The sequence below is a fragment of the Brachionichthys hirsutus genome, chromosome 18 (genome assembly GCF_040956055.1).
Source record: "Brachionichthys hirsutus isolate HB-005 chromosome 18, CSIRO-AGI_Bhir_v1, whole genome shotgun sequence".
NCBI lineage: Eukaryota > Metazoa > Chordata > Actinopteri > Lophiiformes > Brachionichthyidae > Brachionichthys > Brachionichthys hirsutus.
The window spans coordinates 9,044,754-9,067,426 of NC_090914.1; the positions used below are offsets into that span (position 1 = coordinate 9,044,754).

General features: G+C 48.5%; 5 protein-coding genes across 6 annotated transcripts; 4 read left to right on the forward strand and 1 right to left on the reverse strand.

Moving 5' to 3' along the window:
- Nucleotides 1–440: 440 nt before the first annotated feature.
- Nucleotides 441–7,453, forward strand: LOC137907779 (uncharacterized). The gene is made up of 5 exons (XM_068752137.1): nucleotides 441–600; nucleotides 3,238–3,847; nucleotides 4,423–4,753; nucleotides 4,836–5,011; nucleotides 5,630–7,453. The coding sequence occupies exons 1-5, from the start codon at nucleotides 441–443 to the stop codon at nucleotides 5,859–5,861; spliced, it is 1,509 nt and encodes a 502-aa protein (XP_068608238.1). The 3' UTR covers nucleotides 5,862–7,453.
- A 1,526-nt stretch (nucleotides 7,454–8,979) lies between these two features.
- Nucleotides 8,980–13,444, reverse strand: LOC137908089 (programmed cell death protein 10). The gene is made up of 8 exons (XM_068752455.1): nucleotides 13,365–13,444; nucleotides 12,244–12,494; nucleotides 11,665–11,718; nucleotides 11,198–11,315; nucleotides 10,980–11,106; nucleotides 10,284–10,362; nucleotides 10,116–10,198; nucleotides 8,980–9,747 (listed from the first exon to the last, which is right to left on the reverse strand). The coding sequence occupies exons 2-8, from the start codon at nucleotides 12,331–12,333 to the stop codon at nucleotides 9,666–9,668; spliced, it is 633 nt and encodes a 210-aa protein (XP_068608556.1). The 5' UTR covers nucleotides 12,334–12,494; nucleotides 13,365–13,444; the 3' UTR covers nucleotides 8,980–9,665.
- Nucleotides 13,445–13,855: 411 nt separating this feature from the next.
- Nucleotides 13,856–17,447, forward strand: LOC137908086 (inositol-3-phosphate synthase 1-A-like). Its single transcript, XM_068752452.1, has 11 exons — nucleotides 13,856–13,930; nucleotides 14,179–14,298; nucleotides 14,371–14,532; nucleotides 14,731–14,860; nucleotides 15,136–15,329; nucleotides 15,399–15,548; nucleotides 15,632–15,847; nucleotides 15,929–16,093; nucleotides 16,180–16,293; nucleotides 16,437–16,654; nucleotides 16,737–17,447. The coding sequence occupies exons 2-11, from the start codon at nucleotides 14,188–14,190 to the stop codon at nucleotides 16,897–16,899; spliced, it is 1,623 nt and encodes a 540-aa protein (XP_068608553.1). The 5' UTR covers nucleotides 13,856–13,930; nucleotides 14,179–14,187; the 3' UTR covers nucleotides 16,900–17,447.
- Nucleotides 17,448–17,965: 518 nt separating this feature from the next.
- Nucleotides 17,966–19,310, forward strand: tpgs1 (tubulin polyglutamylase complex subunit 1). Of its 2 annotated transcripts, XM_068752454.1 has the most exons (3): nucleotides 17,984–18,279; nucleotides 18,574–18,982; nucleotides 19,043–19,310. In XM_068752454.1, the coding sequence occupies exons 1-3, from the start codon at nucleotides 18,011–18,013 to the stop codon at nucleotides 19,184–19,186; spliced, it is 822 nt and encodes a 273-aa protein (XP_068608555.1). In that variant the 5' UTR covers nucleotides 17,984–18,010; the 3' UTR covers nucleotides 19,187–19,310. The 2 variants fall into 2 exon arrangements, with proteins under 2 accessions (XP_068608554.1, XP_068608555.1); XM_068752453.1 differs by having other exon boundaries at nucleotides 17,966–18,279; nucleotides 18,574–19,310.
- Nucleotides 19,311–20,155: 845 nt separating this feature from the next.
- Nucleotides 20,156–21,360, forward strand: LOC137907781 (uncharacterized). The gene is made up of 3 exons (XM_068752138.1): nucleotides 20,156–20,611; nucleotides 20,681–20,841; nucleotides 20,928–21,360. The coding sequence occupies exons 1-3, from the start codon at nucleotides 20,156–20,158 to the stop codon at nucleotides 21,358–21,360; spliced, it is 1,050 nt and encodes a 349-aa protein (XP_068608239.1).
- The last annotated feature ends 1,313 nt before the right edge of the window (nucleotides 21,361–22,673 follow it).

Consider the following 22,673-nt stretch of genomic DNA (forward strand, 5'->3'; position numbering starts at 1 on the left):
TCTCATCCGGATCGTTTTTAGATTACTTCAACATGAAAATTAGATTTAGACTTTTCTTACACTCAGAATTTTTCTTATCATTCAAATTCGGTGCATTTTGCTATGACGTCATTCTGTGATGACGTGTTCACAGGTTTCACGGAACGTTCAGCACTGTACTGCAATTTTTGTTTTAAATAGTAGAGACTGAGCTGGGATCAGATTTGCTGATGAAGCGATCTAGGAAGGAAATATAATTTTCAGCGTGGCTCCAGGTTCCAGTTCTGCTTGGACTGGTTGTAATGGTCCAGGCGTCTCTTTGTGGGCGTAATTGGGGTTTCAGGACATGATGGGGGGGCACCGGTTTCAGATTATTTCTGGGTTAAAATGACTTCTACGTTTCGACTACTTTTAATTTGGAGCGCGTTAATTTGAGGGCACATCAGTCGCCGGCCCCGCCCATGCGTAACGAGGCGCACGGTCAGGTTAAAACACCAGGAAGGGCAGAAAGATCAGAGATAGTGCCAGCAGAAAGCGACAACTGTCGAACCCAGACGCAGGAACACAAGATCGCCCCGGCGTCGCGCCTCCGGTCTCCGCGCAGCGGAATTCCTGCTCCCGGTGAGTACCGGTAACTGTCATTTTCATCCTCAACCCGTACCGCTTCTATTTCCTAGTGTGACTCCCCAACTCCAGGGTGAGACCCGCTGGTGGATTAACGCGGATTAGAACACCTTTTGTCATGTTGGGAGATTATATTCCGCGAGTTTAGCACCGGGCTGGTTGTTTATTAACGCGCTTTTTGTGCGCGTTGTGCGCCTCGGCTGCGGGAGGCGACGTCTCGTTCTGAACAGGTAAATAATGATTTAATTCTGCTCAGAACAAATGTTTGTTCATGACGAATTTGTCCGGGTTGAAATTACGGGGATTAAAGCGACCAAAGATGGAAGAAGAACAGTCTCCGCTTGTTTCCACTCCAAGTTGCGCCGTCATAATGTTTTAGATGAGATAATCGTGGGATAATATCGATTCTATATTCGCCTGTGTTTATATCTTAAGAGACACTGAAAGTGCTCCGAGGAGAGACCGCTTCTCTTTGATAATTGATTATTATAAATCTATTCCATTTCCTGGTGTTGCAGCAGCTTTTTTTTTTTTTCTTTTTTTTTTTTTCTTTTTTCAGAAAATCAATGTGTTTTTATGAGGAAGTAAAAACAGCTCGACTCGATGCATGTAGTAAATTAATAAATGAAATACAATAATCCTCAATTAAACCTTCTCAAAAAGGAAATTTATAATCCCCGGTGAGTTTGAGAAGGTGGAATAAATGATGATGATGAATATATTTATTAGATAGAATGTTAGAGTACAAGTACAGTCACACAGTAGCATGTATTACGGCAGTGGCGTCGTTAGGCCTATTTTAGGGGGCTTCAGCCCCCCTAAAATATTCTTAAGCCCCCCTAAATAATTTTGGGTTGTTTTATAAAAAAAAAAAAAAAAAAATCTTTTTTTTTGTTTTGTTCAGTGACCAAAAAATGCGGACATATTCTATTAAAGTCGCCAGAATATATGTTTAAAGACATGTAACCTGTCATTATTTACTTAAATCTGATCATGAATCTGTTTCCCCTCACTTCGTGGCGTAAGGTAGAGAACCCGTTCCACCTGTTCCTATAGAGAATGCCCACATCACTGAAACTCCAGTCCACGTTTTCCCTGTGACCGCGCTAATTGTATGACGTCGGTCCCTGCAGCATGTTTGAAGCTTTAGTAGAAGAACGTGAACGGATGGATGAAGAATGGATATGAGAAAGTTTATAAAGAAAGTAAGTTTATCACTGCTGGTAGTAACATTTAGTTAGTGTGTGATAGATTTAAAGGCAAACACACAGATACATATGGAGCTGTATGGGAGAACTACAGCCCGGAGCCACACCCACAGTCTCCCTGAATCAGGTGCAGAGACCTGCAGAACCTGGAGGAACCTGCAGGTTCACGCACTGACTAGAACTCGGATACAGTGAGTGGGTAGGATGGTTGGCGAGCTTGAGTTAAGATTTAAATGTGTCCTAAATGTGAGAACTTATTGAGTGGATCACACTTGAATGAACTTCAACACTAGAGCCTGAAAACAGAGGAGGTTCTGGTGGCCAGAAAACAGAGGCTGGATGTTTACCCAAAGAGATATTGTCTGTGCACAACCTCCTCGATTCAGACATGTTTCCCTCTCTGAAGGTTCTACCCAAGTTGCCCTAACGGTGCCCGTAAGCAGCTGCTCATGTGAAAGGTCCTTTAGTGCCCTGCGTCTGGCTCAAACGAGCCAGAAAAGACTTCACAGTCTTGCAGTCATTGAAAAAGACGAGCTTCAGAATCACAACAGAGTGATCGACTCTTAGAAACAGACGCATTCTTTGATGCTTCCTTCCACCAAGTAACTTGTAATTTTAGCCATTTTGTTTATTGTTAATGCTGTAAACATCCTGTTACTGTCTAAAACTGTTTGTTGTTGTACTGTATTGAAAAACAGACTGAAATAATAATAATGTATAATTTCTCAGTCCTCGTTATCCATTTGTGAGGTTTTGTGCTTGTACGCTACATTTGCTCACATCCTTTTCATCTCCTGGGGGCTAAGCCCCCCCTATCCTTAAAACCTAGTGACGCCCCTGTATTACAGTACAAATAAAGTCAAACATCCTGTCTAAGAGGAGCATTTCAAAAAAGCCCTTGCGGTCTTGTTTCCGTTGAAAGTCCTTCGTACATAAATCATCCACAATTAACAATACAAATTTAACAATACAAATAAAAATAAAACCAATATTAAATTACTCAATTGATGCAACGTAACATTAGAAAAACAAAAGAGATGGAGCCAGCTTCAGAAACACACACCTGGTAGATCCACAAACCTGGGTGTGAGTATTTTTATAGCAGATACATCTGATTACACAGGCTGGGATCCAGAACGCCTGCTACAATAACATTGTGTGACTGTCTGTTGTCTGTTCAGCGCCACCAGCGCCACCACCACCCTGTTGTTCTCAACTTTGTTTGAACGATATCGCTGGTTTGTATTTTTCTGCTTGTAAACTCTTTGTCAGCAATATCTGTCAACATAAAATACGTTTTATGGTGTTGATTTAGAAATAACAGACTAAGATTGTTTAAAAAAGAAAATATCAGCTTCATGCAGCAGTGTGATGATGTCACAGCTCAGCTCCTCATATCTAACTCCGTTTCCCGACTCCTCCTCAGGTCGGGACTCTTACCTCATCTGTGGTGGGATGGACTCGGACAATTCCAAAAAGAAGTTCTTCCTTCTCTTCACTGTCACCTTCACCTTCCTCTTCCTCCTCACGATGAACATACCCAGGACAAACCCTTCCCTCCCACCGCCATGGAGGCCTCAACCTATTTGCCCCTCGTCGGTCTCTGAGGAGACCATCACCCCCCTCGTGGACACCAAACACCTGCTGTTGTCGGCCTACGTGGACCAGAGGGTGAAGGGATTCGACCTACGCATCATCGGGATATTTAAGCGGGACTCCATCCGCCCCCTTTACTGCCGGTTCTGCTGCACGACCCGGATATCCTCCACAACTCCTGCGACTATTATCCAACATTCGGACAACTTTGGTTTTCCCTACACCACCACGGATGTCCTGTGTCAGATTCCCGACCGCTGCAGAGCGACACACGTCGCTCTCCTGACAGACCGACGGCAGGTTTTCAACCAGACGTGGCTTCCTATCAGAAACCGGGCGGAGGAGAGGAAGCTGCAGTTTAACTTCACCGTCTGTATCTCCACCCTGTTTGGAGGCTACAACAATGTCCTCCAGGTGGCCCAATCCCTGGAGATGTACAGGTCAGCGCAGCCGCAGCAAACACGCTAACACGCGCGAACGCAAGACGAGGTCCTAATTTCTCCTAAAACCATTTTGCTTTGGCGTGCGGCTTAACGCTTTTGAGTTGATCTGTAGAAGAGTCTCTCCGTCCAGATGGGCCCCGATCTGAACCCAGATGTTCTGATCATTGCCTCGTCTTCTAGCTTGTCTACATATCATGCAGAGAGGACTTCGTGCACCAGTCACCTGTGGATGAACGCTTTGTTTTTAGTCTGTTAAATTATTTTCTTGGAGGCCGTCGGCTCCTCTTCGTCCTCCTCATTTTACTGATTTTCTCTAGTTTATTTTTTTTAGCAACGCGTCACGTGACCAAGACAGGTAAATGTTACGTCGGAGAAATTCCTGTCGTTTTTCAAAATAAAACACCTCTGTCAGACTCTAATAATCAATAACAAATGCCGGTACCGGGCCCGGTCATTGGGGACTCCTGTGCTCGGCTGTCCACAGGGTTAGACATCGTCAGAACTACATGCACGAATATTTGTTTGTCATTTGGATGCTCCAACCGTTCAGCCCTCGTCTCGCCTGGTCTCAGGTTGCTGGGCGTGGGCCGGGTGGTGATCTACAACACCAACTGTGGCCCGGACCTGGAGCGCCTGCTGCAGGGCTACGTCCAGGAGGGCTTCGTGGAGATGGTCCCTTGGCCCATCGACAAGCATCTGGTCCCGTCTACGGGCTGGCTCTTCTCACGGAGCGGCGGGGACGTTCACTACTTCGGCCAGCAGGCGACGCTGAACGAATGCATTTACAGATCCATGGAGCGGTCCAGATACGTCCTGCTGAACGACATCGACGAGATCGCCATGCCTTATAAATACGACAACCTCACGACTCTGATGGAGAACCTCCAAAAGTACAATCCAAGGGTAAGATGCGCTCGTGTGCGCGTTTGAGAGGCACAAACATCCATATCCATGCTTTTGTTTATTGCCCATCTTCATCCTTCAGGTTGGGGTGTTCCTCATCGAGAATCATATCTTCCCAAAGATACATTTTGAGTCTAGTGGGAAGTTTCACCTCCCCCAGTGGGAGGGGATCCCAGGAGTTAATATCCTGGAGCACATCTTCAAGGAGGAGCCCGACAGGAGTCAGTACCACCCTCACAAGATGATCGTTCAGCCCAGGTACGCTCCACACCGACAACTGGCCTCCAAATCCTCTTCTGTTTGGGTCACAGTGAAATATTCTGACATTTATGAAACTCTACCAGCGAATGCTGTATGCAGTTCTCCTAGGAACCCGGAGAAGAGTGCAGGAGAACCCTGAAGACCATATTCTGTCCCGAGGAATAGCCGAGCGGTGCCTCGAACAAATATTTGAAATGAGAGGAATAAAAGCTGAGAGTTTGGCATCTACATCTGACTGGAAGAACGAGCCGACCCGTCTTTGTTAATCATTTTATATTCACAAAATGAAGCATCATTTTTCAAAGACGGGAGGCGGAGTGACCAGGTTGGATAGGAGTAGAAATGAGGCAAGAAGAGGGACAGTGAAGGTCAGAGAGACCAGACCTCGATGGTTTGGACATGTCCAGAGGAGAGACGGGGACTATATCGGTAGAAGGATGCTGAGGATGGAGAGTGCAGTAGTAGATTCAAGAAATACGTGACGTTCAATAGTCAACCGTGGAATCGCCACCTTCTTCGTAGATGAATCTGTCTCTGTAGTTTAACTTCCTTTATCCCATTATGTTGTATTTTCCTATCATCTAAAGACTGACTCCTTGTCTCTGTGCACCACAGGATGGTGGAGCAGACTTCGGTGCACGAGGTTCTCAAGAATTTTGGGCAGCGGTACAACGTCCCGCAGGACGTCTGTCGGCTCATTCACGTCCGCGTTCCTATGCGTGGGAACTTAAAACTGGAGGAGCTGACCGTTGACACCAGGCTGTGGGCCTTCAGCAAGAAAATGATTCCCAATGTGGACAAAGCACTGAAGAGGGCGGGGCTACTGAGCCCGGAAGGGCAAAGCTGATTGGGTCGTGGCTCCCTTTTATTAAAATAGTTTTATTTGACCCGCCCTCCGGTCCATCTGCTGGTTCGTGCGTTTTTTTGGGTTTTTTTTTTCTTGCATGTCGGATAAAAAGACTTGCGTCTTTTTGCTTTGGCTGTGAAATGGAGACGAGCTGCTGTACGCTTCTCAGAAGGATTTAATATGCCTCTGGTTTTGTAGTAACACGCCATCATAGTGAGTCTAGACTTGTGTCTAAATATTTGGGATATCAATGTGAACAACTGGCGCTTTTTTTTTCTCCTGTCCACGGCAGCAAGATCTCTTTTTATTTTAAGGCGCATCTGGTAAAACTGTGTTTTCGTTTTGTTTGATCAATTCTACACGTTGACCAGGAACGCTGCGAGTTCTGTGCCTTTAGTTCCGCCTGTGCGATCTTTGTGAACCTGGACTGAAGGCGCTCGCATTTTCCCTGGTAGACATTCCGTCTGTCCGCCTTTTGTGTGTTGAAGGTGTCCCCAGTCTCCTCCTTGTTTGTAGTGGTAAGCAGGTGTTTTTGCCTGACGAGAACCCGATCCGCTGAAGCCTATAATCACCAATCAGGAAGTAAAGCGGTGAACTTGGACCGCCTCTTGTCCTACAGATGGAATGACGCAGTCTGAAGGGAACCGCTCGCCGTTTTTCATTCTGTCATTCTACTTCCTGTTTCACAGTGACTCAACGTGTCGCGTTGAGACGCAGGACCGTTTATAATTAGAATAATTATTATTATTATTTAGCCGTGCCGAAGTGATTTCTGTTTCTACGCGGACTCTCAGACAAAGTCATTTCATTTGGTAAACAAATGCTTATCCAACACCATCTGCAAAGTGAACGCCGTGCAATCTGGAAACCTGGAACCGCCTGCCCTGTACAAACGGAGCAGAAGAACAGCCTGCAAAAAGGAACGACCAAGAACCGTTAGCTCCGTCAACAGAGCCGTCGCTGAAGTCTGGCGGGCTGGGAAACGGTTTCCAGGATCTGATGTCGCAAAGTGCTGCCGCTATCTCGGTTCATTTCCTCATTCGGGTAACAGAAAGCGACGTTATCGTTTGACACCAAAGTATTTTGAGTTGAGAAGCGCCGCCTTAGGCCTTGACCCGGGCAACTGAGTTCCTGTGTTTATCATCAGGAGAGTTGGCAGCTAAAATAGCAATACAATTAAAGGATCCCAGATGAAACTCAGGCAGAGGGACACCCCCCCCCCCCCCACACACACACACACACACACATGCCCCATCTGGATTATGGGACAGATTACAATCTGGAGCTGGTTCTTATTGGTCCTTGGAAACATTTTGATTTTTTCCCCTACTATATTGGCAAAAGAAATATCTAAGAGGAAAAAGTGATCCAGATCATGTAAAGTATGAATCTCTCTCTCTATATTTGTGTATACAGTTTACACTGATAAATGCACCGCCTGTTCCGGCTTTACCTGTGCAGGTGTCTCACACCTTCTCCCTTTATCGACTCTGCTCTGATTTGTTTGCAGGCATAACGGCGGCGATCACGTGCATTTTCAATGAAATCAGTTGAATAAAATAATTTTTAAACATGCATGCAAAAGAAAGGAAACGACCAACCGTATTCTTTTTATGTTTCGGACGCTTCCAGTACTTCTTCTTGGTGTAACTGGATTTTTGCATCCAGGGCTTTAAAAGGATTTTCATACTGCTATGGCATTAATGACTCGTTTCCATGCAGCGGGAGAATGGGAAGGCTCGTCGGAGGAGCCCTGGTGCGTCTGCGTTGTGTCGTTTCCAGGCAGAGCCGCTAACATTCATTCCTGTGAGAATAAAGTGCAGCACTTCGACCGACTGGGCGAGGATCCAGGAAGTGAGCTGCAAGGGTGAGGAAGCATCTGCGTATCAGGATGAGAAGTCATGCAAAGGGACGTGAGACTGGCGACGGCGTGGACGGTTAGCTACAGATTGACCTGGAGCTTTAACCACCTGACAAGGTCGTTTCCAGCGACGCTGTTGACCTCTGTTGAGCCGGTCCTGCAAGCCGGGACCGGCTTCCTGTCTCAGAAAAGCTGTGCAAACAAGGGGAAATGGTTGCATTATCTTCTTGTTGCTTTTACATCCCTGGCAACCAAAACTGTGAGCAACATCATAATACATTTTATTTTAAATGCACTATATATTTGAAAGCAAATCTCAGAGTCCACAATAGTATAAGAAAAATAACATAAAAATAAGAGATTAAAATCAACAAGCGAAGGATGTTTGCACTGTGGTAGTCCTTGAACTCCTCGTCTGCAAGATACAGTGTAACACCTAATTTGTCCTGTGTCCTTCTCACGTCTCCAATGTTTGGACACGTTGTCCAGGTTGATGTCCTCGTCTGCCTGCAGCTTTTGACTTCATACGCATCAGCTGGTTGATTTATGGATGCTGTTTTAATACAATTCATTAAACTAAGGGCTCTCTCACAATCTGCACCGGATGCTTGAAATGTAGCACAAACCGATTGCAAAATAGCACAGGATGAATTTTTACGCGTTCACTTTATTTTCTGTTGAGGTTGGATTTTGAGATTTTCACTTCAATTCTTTGATTCCCTCAAGCGCGCCCCCTAGATGAACTGCAGCCAGTTTCTGCACAACGCCGATAACATGGAGGAAATACTCCTCATGAAGTGTCTCAGCTCGATTGGAATTGTATATTCTAATCCAGGTGGATCAAATGACGCGTGACGCACGGCACCAACTGAAACACGAGCTTTCCAATCTCAATTTCCACTGAGAAATCCGGCTCAGCAGGAAGGTTCCTCACCCTGGAGCCTTTCCTGCGGAGCCTTCGTTCTTCCGTTTGCTGAACGGCAGCAGTCTATTGTTGTCATACCAACTCACATGTCGGGCAGTTCTGTTCACAATGCCTTTAATAATAGGATCCCCATCTTTGAGCTATGTGGTCTGGATGGACGCCTCTCGCCGTCCCAGATTTAATGGGAGACCTCTGGACTGAAATAAGTCGATCACAGATCGTTTAAACAGGGAGTAAGAACAAAACTTCACATTCACATCTTACTGCATTACCTTTTCAAAATAAAGCACACGTCAAATATGCAGGAGTCGACCACACTGGGAAACGGCATCATTTGGAAACTATTTATTGAACATTTGCAACCAGATATTAGTTAAATACAGAACCTTCAACTCTTTCTCTACATCCCAACAGCAGGGACTGGCTCCACTCCGTTAAACTGAGAGGAGGGAATGTTACTGGACTCGGTAAAAGGCGCACGCTGTGCTGGAAGTCATTTGGCTTTCTTTCTTGGATAATAAAGAGAAATGAAATCCGAGTCTACCTATCGAGCTTCCCCTGCTTGAAGCTGAGCCTGTGCATACAGAGCGCGGCAAAACGGACAACTGAGACAAAACCCCATGAAGCGTCCGAGATGTGAAGCCATGTTGGAAAGAGCTCAGATTAAAATGCTCGACATGAATATATTAGAAAAATGGCAATTAGTCTTTAATAAACATCTCGCCTCGCCTACTCCCAACTAGAACAGGGTTATAAATTAAAACTCTCCAGATAAAATGAATCAACCGAGACATTGGGCCCATTCAGCTCCAGCTCAAGACTGGAAAATCCTCATTGAAAAGATTTTTTTTTTTTTTGGCACTTTTCAGTCTCTTGAACTGGAATCTTGAATCCGGACTTGAATGGAATCGACCCCCCAACCCTAAAAATCATCTCTTTCTAATTTACACATGCGGGTCAGGATGCGCTTCGGGCTCCCGGCACGCTGCAGTCGGGAGGGGCCGTGCGTCCGCCAGGGCTAGGCCACGGTTCTGAAGGTCTGCAGTATGAGGTTGGTTTGATGGATGAGCCGGTTCGCACTGATGAAGACGTTTATCGCCCTGGAGACACAATCGGGAATCACAATGTGAGGACGCGGGTCCGAGCCTGCCCGCGTTGTTTCAACTAGTATCAAGTTACGGGGAGAAGAAAGCGTTCTGGAGCTCAATCGGTCACAATCAATCCCGTGTCGCTTTAGTGAACGTGATGGGCACCTGTTTGTCAAGGCGGATGACAAGACGCGGACGTGTGGGCGGAGCAATTGTGACAAAACAAACAATGAGGGAAGATTGTTTGTTTTTTGATCGGGGCTTGTAACATGTTCTAGAAACAAAGGGAGTTCTTGCCATTTGAAGACAGTTATTCCGACATTCCCAGTGCTCCTCCCAGCCCCCCCCCCCCCCCCCTCACAAGGTCAAACTTAACTCACTTTGCGTCTTTGAAGTATGTTTTGAGGGCGTCGCTGAAGCTTTTGGAATATTTCACAAACTCCTTTTTCTGGTGCTCCAAGGCCTTCGGCAAGACAGAAAAACTTTGTCGTTTCACAAAAACAAGGAAGAGGGAGGACCGTTCTCGGGAGTGGGCTCCCGTTACTCACTCTGCGATTCTGGTACTGGTATTTCTTAATGACGTTGTTGACCGTGTCCAGGAGCTCTTTGATGGCGCTGGCGATGTCTCTGAAACAACAACAACAACACGAGCTCCTGTCAAAGAGCAACAAGGAACCGTCCACGGCGCAGCGTCACTTGAACGCCCCTCACTCGGTATCGCTGTTTAAAAAACGGGAATGCGCTGCTTGGAGGCGGCTTGCCGTTTAATCTTTGACACCTTGAGCATACAAACTAACACAATGGCTTCTTTGAGTGTCCACCAACGGTATCGACGAGGATCCGGCTGCGAGCTAAAGGGGTGTTACGCACCGACGGAGATGCCCTATTGTGGAACGGCGAGCATTCGCCGCCCCGGCGCCTCGTTGATGACCGCTCCACCCCATAGACAAGCTTTAAGTTCTATAGCTGCAGTTTAGTTGGATTAAGTTGTGTTGACATTGTTGTGCTGCGATGGATTAAGACTCTGTAAATAAAAGAAACTTTTCAAACAAAGATTCGTGTCGCTCAAAGTCTCCACCGCGTCTCTAATCACAATCGTTTTGTGTTTAGTTGGACCAAAATTTCTATCTATTTCAACAGGACAATGAATCAAACACATTCCAGGCTGTGTCACATGACCTGTTCTCCACAGCCACCTGACCATGTGTGTGTGTGTGTGTGTGTGTGTGTGTGCCAGCGCTCACTTGATTGTCTGCAGGAATCGTACTCTGTCATTGATCTCGTCTGGGATTTTGCCGAGGATGTGTTTCAGAGCTCTGGCCTTCTCGTTCAGGTCCTGGAACTCTTGCTCCGGCCGGTCGATCATGAACTCTACAAAAAAACAGCACATTTCTAGAAACTGAATATTATATATGAGAAAAATGTGGGGCAACCCGGGGACAGGACGGCGTTTCCAACTCACCCTCCACGTCATCAGCCGCCATGCGCAGCAGAGATTCGGTAAAGTTGATCTGGACGTTCTTCTTCTCCAAGATCTTCATTATGATGTCCTGAGTCAGGCCAGGGTTCTCCCTCTCCGCCTGAAGACGTAGGAGCCGAGTTAGAGGAGCAGGAGGAGGAGGCAAGCAAAACACACAGCACCGACGGGGATCACAGGTCAGTTCGGCAGCAGCTTCTCCTTTATTACGGTAATAATTTACGGTGCACTGAACCCATGTCCACCTCCTTCCTTGAATTGACCTGTCATTTCTGCCGAATGCATGCCAGGTATGTAAACACGAACCGAAGCTGAGGAAGTATTTTAAAAGCACCTCAAGGTGAATTTCTGTAAACGATAAGTTCTGATGCTAGAGAGGAAAAAAACAAAAAAAACAAAGCTATAAAACCAGGAAGACGTGGGCTCCATGGAATGCAGGTCACGCGTCCTACCTTTATGAAGGCTGCTCTGAGCGTCTGAGCTGCTGATAGGTTGATCCTCTCCAGCTAAGGACAAAGAGAGACAGAACATCAGACAAACCTGGACATGTTGGAGCGGCTGCGGTTCCAACCACACCCCGAATGCTTTTCAAACGGAGCTCCACTCCAACCTGAACACAAACGCTCCGACCACAATGCTGCTCTGTGAACCAGCGTGTGTGTTTCATCTCTCTGAAGCCAGAACAAAACGGGTTTCAAAGTGGTCATCCACCCCTTTACAAACAACCACAGAAATCAGTGCGGCTCTTTGATAGGCGGCTTCCCGCTAACGACATTAGCAGCACCAGACGTGTGTTTAGGCGTCTCAATTTTTTGCCGGGAGCTTCAAGGTCACCGTCGGCTGACTGAGGATTCATACATTTATTCATTTTAGTGACAGCAATTTAAATTTGCTGCAAATAAATACGGAGGTGCGGGGCCATACAGAGCTGCATGCCGAAGCAACCAATCAGAGAGCAGCCTCAGATCACCTGCGCACCAAATGTGACTCATTTGACAAAAAAAAAACCCCGACTGAATCAGATATTTTACCTCATTGAAAACTGGATACATCACCGCATAGAGCGTCATGGAAACCATGGAGTTTGTCTCCGCTTCATTCTTCATCTCCTCCATTGTCATCCTCCAGGGGGAGGAGCAGCTCTTGGTGAAAAGGTGAAGAGAAAACTGTAGCTCACACACACCCACACATAAACTGCACTCACCCCACTCACTCTCTCTCTCTCTCACACACACACATACACAAACCCAGAAAACCAAACAAGCTCCAGCGTGACAAGAGCCTGGAGGGGAAAAAAAAGAGAGGCAGACAATGGAAAGGTATTTAGAATTTAGATTTTTTTTTGTAACTATACAAGGAGAAAAGTATTTTAGCAGGATTCTTTTATATCTGGGTATTATCAGAAATAGATACTTCAAATCAAACTGTTACGTATTGGCATCCTAAGTGATATATGAAGGAGAGTGGAGTTCCATGACGTGACCAATCTGGATCAATTGAATTAAATCCATTACTAACCCTAACCCTAAACACAAAGACACGCCACCTGGCTGCTGACAAGGCTATTGTGGCCAAAAGGAAGATGAAATTAAATGCTAAATGAAAACAAAGACTCGAAAGCAGCTTTTAGTAGCAAGACATCGTTCCTGTCCAGTTTTAGTTAGCATGCATTACTGAATAATATCTAATTTATTATTCAATCAACGTACTAAAACAATAGTTAATCTGACTCTTTTATCGATTAAACTCGCCACTCATAACCTGGCCAATACAAGAGAAACTCCATGAGACTATCGATCATCAGTAGTAATGTCTTACGCGATGTGCGGCTAACTAGCAAGCTAAATTGGCTATCAATCAGAATGCAGATATCCCCAGGCGACAGCTAACCTACTGGACAAGGCAGAACGAAGTTGGTGGGACTGTGTTAGCCATTGTCAGAATGATTACCGACATGTCACGGCGATAAACCCATCGCGATATAATCGTGTTGGTGTGAGGCCTGTGGCCGACGAAACCGAAGGTAGCTAGCAGCCTCGCTTACATGCTAGCTACAATAAACTGGACATTTGTATTTGGTTATGAGCTAAAACGCGTCAACAATTGTTCGAGAACATGTTCGTAAATCGGCGTGTTCGTGCCAGGTGTGTACCTGCAGCTCCCTTTGCTCTGACGTCTTAAATGTGTGGGTTAAGCCGTCGTTTGCCTTTTAGCTTCTATGTTTTCTTTACAACTTAAGGCGGAAGTTTTTGAGGACGAGTCTGAGCGTCATCATCCGGACCGTGCTACGCACCCGCACGTCGTCCAATCAGATTGCACATTGACGAAACGTCATATAATGGTTCTATTTCTAATTTGTAACTTTTGTTTAAGGTTTTAATGCATTCCATTAATGCAGAATATTTTATTGACCGTAAAGACTAAAACATTGATTTTACTATCTATTAAAAAAATAGATGACAATCAAATTTAATTTAATATGTGGAGCGACGGGTCCTCGCTGCCTCACGTGACTCATCCGAAACCGGCGACGTCCAATGACGTGACAGGTTCTCATTGGCTGATAGGCCTAGTGCGTACAACAAGGGAAAATCTAGACTTTTCTCGGGCGCTTTTCATTCCCCCGTTCAAACCGTAAAACTCCTTCCTACGGGACCCAGCAGAACCGGCTCCGTCCGACAGTCACGACGTCTCGACGGTGAAAAAAACCGGAAGAAGGTGAGGGCGCTTCCTAGTTCCGTGCTGTTGCGGGAAGTCCCCGCGTATTTACCGGTTCTTCGAGGGCAGCGTGATCTCCAGATTGCCCCACGGTAGCTTCTTCTGAACCGTATGAACCGCTTCGGGAGGCCGGGGATAAAGCCTCCATTGGCAGCCGGCGTGCCGGTAGCCTGAGATCGTTGTGACGTATTTCTGATATTGGGCCACACCCAAAGACGTTTTTACCAATATGTTCGATCCGTCCACAGACCGCAGCCATGCCCGTCATTCACGTCAACAGCCCGAATGTGAGCTACACCGACACGCACATCGAGTCCAAGTACTCCTACCAGACCGCAGCGGTGCACCAGGAGGGCAATGACGTCACAGTAAGCCCCCCCCCCCCCCCTCTTTACATTCTGTTGTGGTTCTGGCTCATCCGTGGAGTGATTGGGTTTCAGGTGACCCCCTGCACTACAGAGATGATCTTCCGCACCGAGCGCCGCGTTCCCCGGCTGGGCGTGATGCTGGTGGGCTTGGGGGGCAACAACGGGTCCACGGTGGTCGGAGCGGTTCTGGCCAACAAGCTGGGTCTCAGCTGGAGAACCAAGACCGGCGTGAAGGTAGGAGGAGTGGCTAGCGGTGTTCTCTTTATATGGGCAGATCTTTACCTTTGCGTCCGACTGCTTCTGCCAGAAAACTAGAAAAGTACTCTAATTACAAGCGTGGCGGCGTGACCTCCATGGCGGATGTAATAAACGGGGAAAGTATAATCCTTATCGGGATTGAGCTCATCCCCTTTATCTCCCTGTTTTCCACAGAGTGCAAACTACTTCGGCTCCCTCCTGCAGTCGTCCACACTTTGTCTGGGGTCGGGGCCAGAGGGCGAGGTCAATGTGCCGTTCCGTGACTTATTACCCATGGTGCACCCTGATGATATCGTCTTTGACGGTAGGGACAGTAGCTAATCTAGAGGTTTGAAGATAAGGGGGGGGGGGGGGGGGTATTGACGTCCTCTTCCTGTGCAACTGAGTCAGGAATTCAAAGTTTTGAAGGAAAGTTGGAAAGTTGTGACTCATAAAGGTCGGATTTAAACTTTAGCCTCATGACGGAAGCCTCTGATTATAGTAATTATAAGATGAATTCGGTTATTCGGACTGGTCGGGCTTCGTCAGACACACGCGAGGTTCCCTGTTCGTTTCTGAAGAGTGTCTTTGTGTTTTTAGGCTGGGATATCTCCCGCATGGACGTCGGCATGGCGATGGAGAGAGCTCAGGTGTTCCCTTGGTTGTTACAGGAGCAGCTCCGGCCACACATGAGCCTCATGAAACCCAGGCCGTCCATTTACAACCCGGATTTCATCGCCGCGAACCAACAGAGTCGGGCGGACAACGTCCTGACCGGGACGATGGCGGAGCAGGTGAAGTCCGCGTTCGTTGGCTGGCGCCGAGTCGTCTGCGTCCGTTAATCCGACTGAGCGTTCCTCCAGGTGGAGCAGCTCAGATCCGACATCAGAGACTTCCGTCTGTCGAGCGGCGTGGACAAAGTCATCGTCCTGTGGACCGCCAACACCGAGCGATTCTGTGACGTCACGCCCGGAGTCCACGACACTGCGGAGAACTTGCTAGCCGCGGTCCAGGTGCGACGAGGTTCCCGCTGTCGGCCGCGATGGCGGCGGATTTCCAGTGACCGAATGGAATGTTTTTCCCCCTCTTCCTCCAGGCTGGAGCTGAGGTCTCCCCCTCCACTCTGTTCGCGGTGGCAAGCATCCTGGAGGGCTGCGCCTACATCAACGGCTCGCCACAAAACACGTTCGTACCGGGGGCCGTGGAGCTGGCTGTGCAGAGGGGGGTTTTCATCGGCGGAGACGACTTCAAGTCCGGCCAGACCAAGATCAAGTCGGTGCTGGTGGACTTCCTGGTCAGCGCCGGTATCAAGGTGAGAAATAAACGGGAAGCTTCAGAAAGGGGAACAATTGGAACAAAAGCGATTAAGGTAAGCTCCTCCCCCCTTCTGCAGCCCACCTCCATCGTCAGCTACAATCACCTCGGCAACAACGACGGGAAGAACCTGTCGGCTCCGCAGCAATTCCGCTCCAAAGAGATCTCCAAGAGCAACGTGGTGGACGACATGGTGCGGTCGAACCCCATCCTGTACCGGCCCGGAGAAAAGCCCGACCACTGCGTGAGTGACCGGGACGCCAGTGAGACCGGTGGACCGGCGAGCGCCGCGGGGAGGCTCGGGTTGATGGAATGTCCCTGTCCTTTCAGGTGGTGATTAAATACGTCCCCTATGTGGGGGACAGCAAGCGGGCCATGGATGAATACACCTCTGAGATAATGATGGGCGGGACCAACACCCTCGCTCTGCACAACACCTGTGAGGTCAGTGCGCGGTCACGCAACCTTGGATTTACGGCTATCGCTAGCCTTTGTCGTGCACACACACACACACACACACACACACACACACGCACGCACGCACACGCTGCTGCTGCTACCTCACTGGAGGCCGCCTTTTGCTCCAGGACTCTCTGCTGGCCAGTCCCATCATCCTGGACCTGGTGATGCTGACGGAGCTCTGCCAGCGCGTGACCGTCCGGCCCCAGGGGGAAGACGCCTTCCTGTCCTTCCACAGCGTTTTAGCGCTGCTCTCCTTCCTCTGCAAGGCCCCTCTGGTTCCAGAGGGGACCCCGGTCGTGAACGCTTTCTTCCGCCAGAGGGCTTGCATAGAAAACATCATGAGGTAAGCGCACGCCAAAACACGAGGCGTAAAGCCCATCCTGCATCTGGTGACGGCAGCCCCCCCCCCCTCTTGTCTTCATCAGGGCGTGCATCGGACTTCCTCCTCAAAACCACATGCTGCTGGAGCACAAGCTGCAGAGAGACTTCCTGCCGCCGCAAACGACGCACGTCAACGGCAACGTGGCCGCCGTGAAAAAAGCCGCTCACACACACGGGAGCCGTCTTCCCGTGGCGAACGGCTTCTGAGCGCACGCCGACGTCGTGACCACAAACACGCCGCCACGGCCCGGGGTGGATGAGCACACGCCCTCCATCACGCTGCTATTAGAGCGCCTCCAGTTTACAGTCGTCTTGTAATTTAGCTAAGGTGCGTTTACTGTGGGTGTTTAGCTAATCCTGACCTGTGACCTGTGACCTCCTTCTGTTTCTGTGTATCTGTAAGAGCTACTGAGCCTCGTCTGACTATTTGCCCCCCCCCCCCCCCCCGAAGTCTTCATGTACTGAATGTTTTAAGAGGTGAATGCAGCCTTTTACTGTCTTTCTTGTTACTTGAATGCTTTTCTCTTGTTGTATCCTTGTTAGTGTGGTGCTAAATGTTCCTGAAAGCAGATCATTGTGTTTAGCAAGCAGGCGTCGTATTTAAGCAGAGGCTGTGAAGGAGATTTAGAAGAGTATGTTTGTTTGGTTTTTACGTGTTAAGGCGCTTAATCAACACTACTGTACTTTACATCTAATAAAAACTTGAATCGTGTTTGAACTTTATTTTTGTCAATAAAGTCAATCATTCTGTCTTTGATCTGTTTCTATGTTGCTGCTGGCATTAAACACAAATGTCCCTGTTTGTGACTGACAATTAATAGTTACTTTGACTAGCAGATTAGCCTCATTAGCACAAACTGATGCCATCATGTTTTGATTGGAACTTTGCAACTTCTAACCATGAATGAGTCGTACGTTAACGGGAAACGAGCACAGACGTCACAAAGAAAAATGTGCATGTGATGAAATATTGTCATAGGCAGATAAAATATGAGGTATAATTTATATCGCAAATTAATAGAATAAAGGAATGTAATGAACATTTGTTGAATATTTACAATATATGAATCGTATTCAAAATGGATTAAACAGCTTTTCTTTTGCAAGATTCTAAATTTATATATTTCAACAAAATAATATGAAACATTTATTCTCCTTTTTCAATCATCTAAACTCTGGAATGAACAAATGTTACTTTCAATATCGGACATGAATCTAAAATTAATTTCCGATCGCTTCCGCTGCAAGGCCTGCGACGTCTGACGTCACCACAATGGCGGACAAGGAGAAGCGCCGGCTCGGTTCACCTCCCTCCGGGATGCCCGAGGGTAAAACCTCCAAGTCGGACAGCGACAGGGAGTTCCTGACGCGGGCCGGGGTCGGAGAGCTGCTCCGCGTGGCCGTCCTGAAGATGGTCGAGGCCCGATCGGACGATCCCATCGGGTTCCTGGCCGACCACTTCTGCCACCTGGCCTCCGCCGGCGCGGCTGGATGCGGAGACGCGGAGCCGCTCGCCGCCGGCGCGCAGGAGCAGCAGCGTCTCAGCCGGGCGCTGTGGCACCTGCGGCTGGTGCACCATTCCCAGAGGTCTGGACACGTTTACGCCTTTGTTTCCTTAAATAATAAAAGGGAATATTATTGAAGTACAACTTTTAATCAAACTGCTGTGTTTAAATGTGTACCTTGCACATTTAAAGTAATTCAGCTGTTTTGACTGATAAGCTGCAAAAAAATATAATAAATAAAAATCATTACACAAGGCTTATCAACCGGGGGCTTCGTTCCAATCCAGTGATGGAAACAGACTTTGGGTTGCCAGGTTGTGGTTGCTGTTTATCCTTTGTGTGTAACGCAACTTTAACCAAACTTTATTCAACCCAGATCTGCCTTCAGCAACAACGTCCTTGTGGCCTATGACCTTTTGAACCTCAGTGGACGTCCAGACGGGACCTACGCCAGCCTGGCAGGAGAAGGGCTGAGAGGCGGCCTCTACACGCAGACTCTCCGGTGCCTCTGCAGCGAGGGCGGAGTCCCTGCCTCCACCTCCGCCCCGCTCCTCCGCCGCCTCCATTGCCAGGACCACGAGGTCGTCCCTTACGATGTCTTCCGTCACAGCATCATGACGTGCGCCATTTTCTCAGACTACATCCGTCAGGCTCAGAGGCTCTACGCGCAAGTATGCTGCCCGGACGAGGGGCCCCCCTCCCGGGCTCTGGGCCTGGCCGTGCTGGAGACCTTGAAGGAAGCCCTGGAGACTTCCCGAGGCAGTGAAACAAGCTGCTACGTTAACGTTTACACCAAAGCTCCCTCCTGTCTGGAGGCTAACATGAAGGCTAAGTGCTACCTGGAGGCCAGTGCCAAGATCGCCCCATATAAGATAGCTCAGGCTATAGCCGGAGCTCAGACACGGGGCCCCGGGGGTGATATGGACGCTAAGGAGTTTGAGAATGCGGCGGCGGCACTCTTTATCACGCGGGTTAAAGTTGTGTCGTAGGTCTCCTGTAGGTTTTCTAATTAAAAAGTGAATGTACAGTAATTTCTAGTTTATCCTAGAGGAAATAATTACTTTCTGTCACTCCTCTAACCTTTGACCCGTTGTTGAAGGCCTAAATATGAAGACGGAATAAAGACGCTGAATCCAGTCGTTCTACTGGATGAAAACCTGTCGTTTCTTGTTTGTTAATGACCTCATTAAAGAGGAAGAGAGGAGAAATCTGTTCTGAAGCAGCTGCTCCTGCACCGAATGAGGAACGGTCAGCTTCTTCAGTTCCTGAAATATTTTCCTGCAGGTTTCTATTCTTCTGATTTTATTTTATTGTGTTCAAAGGTGTGTATCTTTGACGTCTAATCAGCTGTCAGGTCTTGTAATTGAATCTGATTTAACCAATTCGTGATTATTTGTGTGTTTGCAACTAATAATTGTTTGTTTATGAACCACTCGGTGTGAGCCACTAGAGGGCAGCAGCACTCCGGGGTTGTTATTACACTATTACACACGAGCAAGAAACCCCGGAAGTACGGTGAGCGAGGCACCCAGCTTCCTACGAGGCGAGATGTAGCGGCGACACCTGAGCTCGTTTGCGTCAAACACGCAGAAGTATCTGGAGAAAATGGAGGAAGAGCAGCAGCTGCGGTGTTTTATGTTGCTCTTAACGTACGTGCTGCTGAAGCGCAGGAGAGACATCAATGACGCGAACGTCCAGAGGCGGAACGAGATCCAGAGGCGCGTCAGGCATCGGCAGCATTTCTTCCAGAAGCAGAGGAGGATGCTGATGGTTCGTATATATAATTATTGTTATTAATAGCATTTGCAAGATGTGAATAAATCATTTAACTGCAATCTTTATTTTATCAATAATCTCCTCCTCAGATGATGATATCAGGCGGGATCCGCTCCGGCGCGCGCATCCGTACGCGCCCTTGGACCACCACTCCCAGCACTGATTGGTGGGAGCGGGTCGTGATGACAGAATTCCAGCCATCTGATTGGTTGGACAGGTTCCGCATGAGCCAGGAGACGTTCTTGTACCTCTGTGAGAAGCTGAGGCCCCGTCTGGCGCGCCAGGACACCAGCTTCCGCCTGGCGCTGCCGGTGGAGAAGCGAGTCGCCGTGGCTCTGTGGCGTCTGGCGTCCAACGTTGAATATCGCACCATCAGCAGCCTGTTCGGAGTGGGCAAGTCCACCGTGTGCAGGTGCGTCAGAGACATGTGTCACGCCATCGTGTCGCTCCTCAGCGCCACCTACCTGCGCTCGCCCAGCGAGCAGGAGCTGGACGAGTCGGCTCGGCTCTTCCGCTCCCATTGGGGCTTCCCTCACTGCGTTGCTGCCATGACAACCCTCCACACTGCCATCATCACGCCGTCCGACAATGCGTCCGACTATGTCAACCCGGCTGGATGGCTGTCGGTGCTGTCTCAGGTAAACCGGTTCGCTATAGACAACATTACATTCGGCTTTGAGGCTCTTTCCATGTCTCTTGTGTTGCAGGTGGCCGTTAGCGGTCAGGGGCTATTCTGGGACGTCTGCGCCAGCTTCCCCGGTGGGACAGACCCGGCAGACATCTTACAGAACTCATCCCTGTGGGCTTCAGCTGCAGAAGGTGGGCTGTCACCTGTCCCGCCACCGGTCTTCCTGGGCGAACCACGCAGGTTGTACATCAAGTTTCCTCTTCTTGTTTTCATCTGTTCGCAACCTCAGTTTTTTTTTGTTTGTTGAGATTTCATGTTGTGCCCAGGTATGTGCTGCTGGGGGCGGCCTGCTACCCTCTCCGGACCTGGCTGATGACGGCGTACCCGGAGGAGAAGGGCAGGCGGCCCGGTGACGCGGCCCTGACCGAGCAGCAACGGCTGTTCAATCGGCGACTGAGCGGCGCCCTGCGAGCGCCAGACGAGACGCTGCTGAGGCTGAGGGCGCGCTGGCAGTGCCTGAGCAAGAGGAACGACTGCGGGCTGGATGTGGTGCCCACCATGATTCTGGCTTGCTGCATTCTGCACAACATGTGCGAGTCCCACGGGGACGCCTTCAAGGAGGCGTGGCAGGCGGAGGTGGCGGAGGCAGAGAGCCCCCAACCGAAGAACAAGGAGCTCCTCTCAAGCAGTCTGGACCAACGCGGCGCCGAGGAAGTCCGACTCCTCTTTTCTGACTATTTTGAGCAGAGGAATACCTGAAAAAGCTTTTAATTTATAAATGTGTACTGTTGAAATCTTCGTTAAACATTTGTGCTTGTACATGTATTTTTTTTGATGATGATGATGAATATATTTATTAGATAGAATGTTAGAGTACAAGTACAGTCACACAGTAGCATGTATTACAGTACAAATACAGTCAGGCATCCTGTCTAAGAGGAGCATTTCAAAAAAGCCCTTGCGATCTTGTTTCCGTTTACAGTGTACCAGACAAGCCGAATCCAACGCTGTGCATCCCACCCAGATGAAATCTGTTTAAAATGTACTAAAGTCAAATATATTATGGTTTAGTTCTAAGGACATTTGGTTAGGGCAGAAGAATGTCTGCTCTCTGACGCCACCGTGTGTCCACATTTATTTTCTAACTTCAATCAGCATCACAAAAATGATTTTTTTTTTTGTGTTTTATTGTCGTTCATCACGACAGTAAAGACTATTTTTGTGTATATTCGTCTTTCGTCTTTGCTGCCGTGGACTCACGCGTCAGTGGAGCAGCTATTTGGGGTTTAAAATGTGGACCATCATCGGTGTAAGCTACTTAAATGCAGACAGAAACGCGTGGATACAATATTTTATACAAATCAGGTGATCTTTAAGGATGAATGAAGCCCCGGGATGTTAAATCCAGGTGCGCCAGACCTCGGTGTAATCGATCCGGTTTGACGCTGTCTGCGTGATCCCGCAGGTTATTGATGAACTCATCAATAATAGCACAAAGGCAGCGTTTTCAGGAGTTTTACGATGATTTAATGTATTTATTTTTCAAAAGACCGACGCTTCTATAAGTCGCTCCGATTGCGCCCGACGGCGAGATCCCGCCTCCTCCTTCTTTTAATTGGTCTGTCAAAACGCCTGTTTCTTGCTATTACCTGTCACTCATTGCCTCCCCCTGTCAGGCAAAGTGCGCGCGCCGACCTTGATCAATGAGCTAATCGAACGCCAGCTGTTTTGCACGCCGGGGTGTTCCTGACCTACGCGGCCGGTCCAGCGGACGTTCCTGCCCCTCTTTCCGGTGGTCTCACTGTCAGAACCGGGTCCGGGCGGGATGGGGTGCTTCCCGTTCCATCGCTAGCCGGGAAGACGAATTCCTTCAATCACTGCGGCTCGACGCGGCGTTAGCGCCGGAGGCGTCGTTAAATTGATCCAGCGGGCTAGCCGAGTTAGCCTCCGCGGCTACGTTTGATTTAGCATAGGCTGGCTAATGTCGGGAGGGAGCGGACGCATAGTTGCGGCGCGGCTAGCTTGTTAGCAAGGTGTAGCCCCCGCCCCGCTAGCTAGCGTCGGAGGGACCG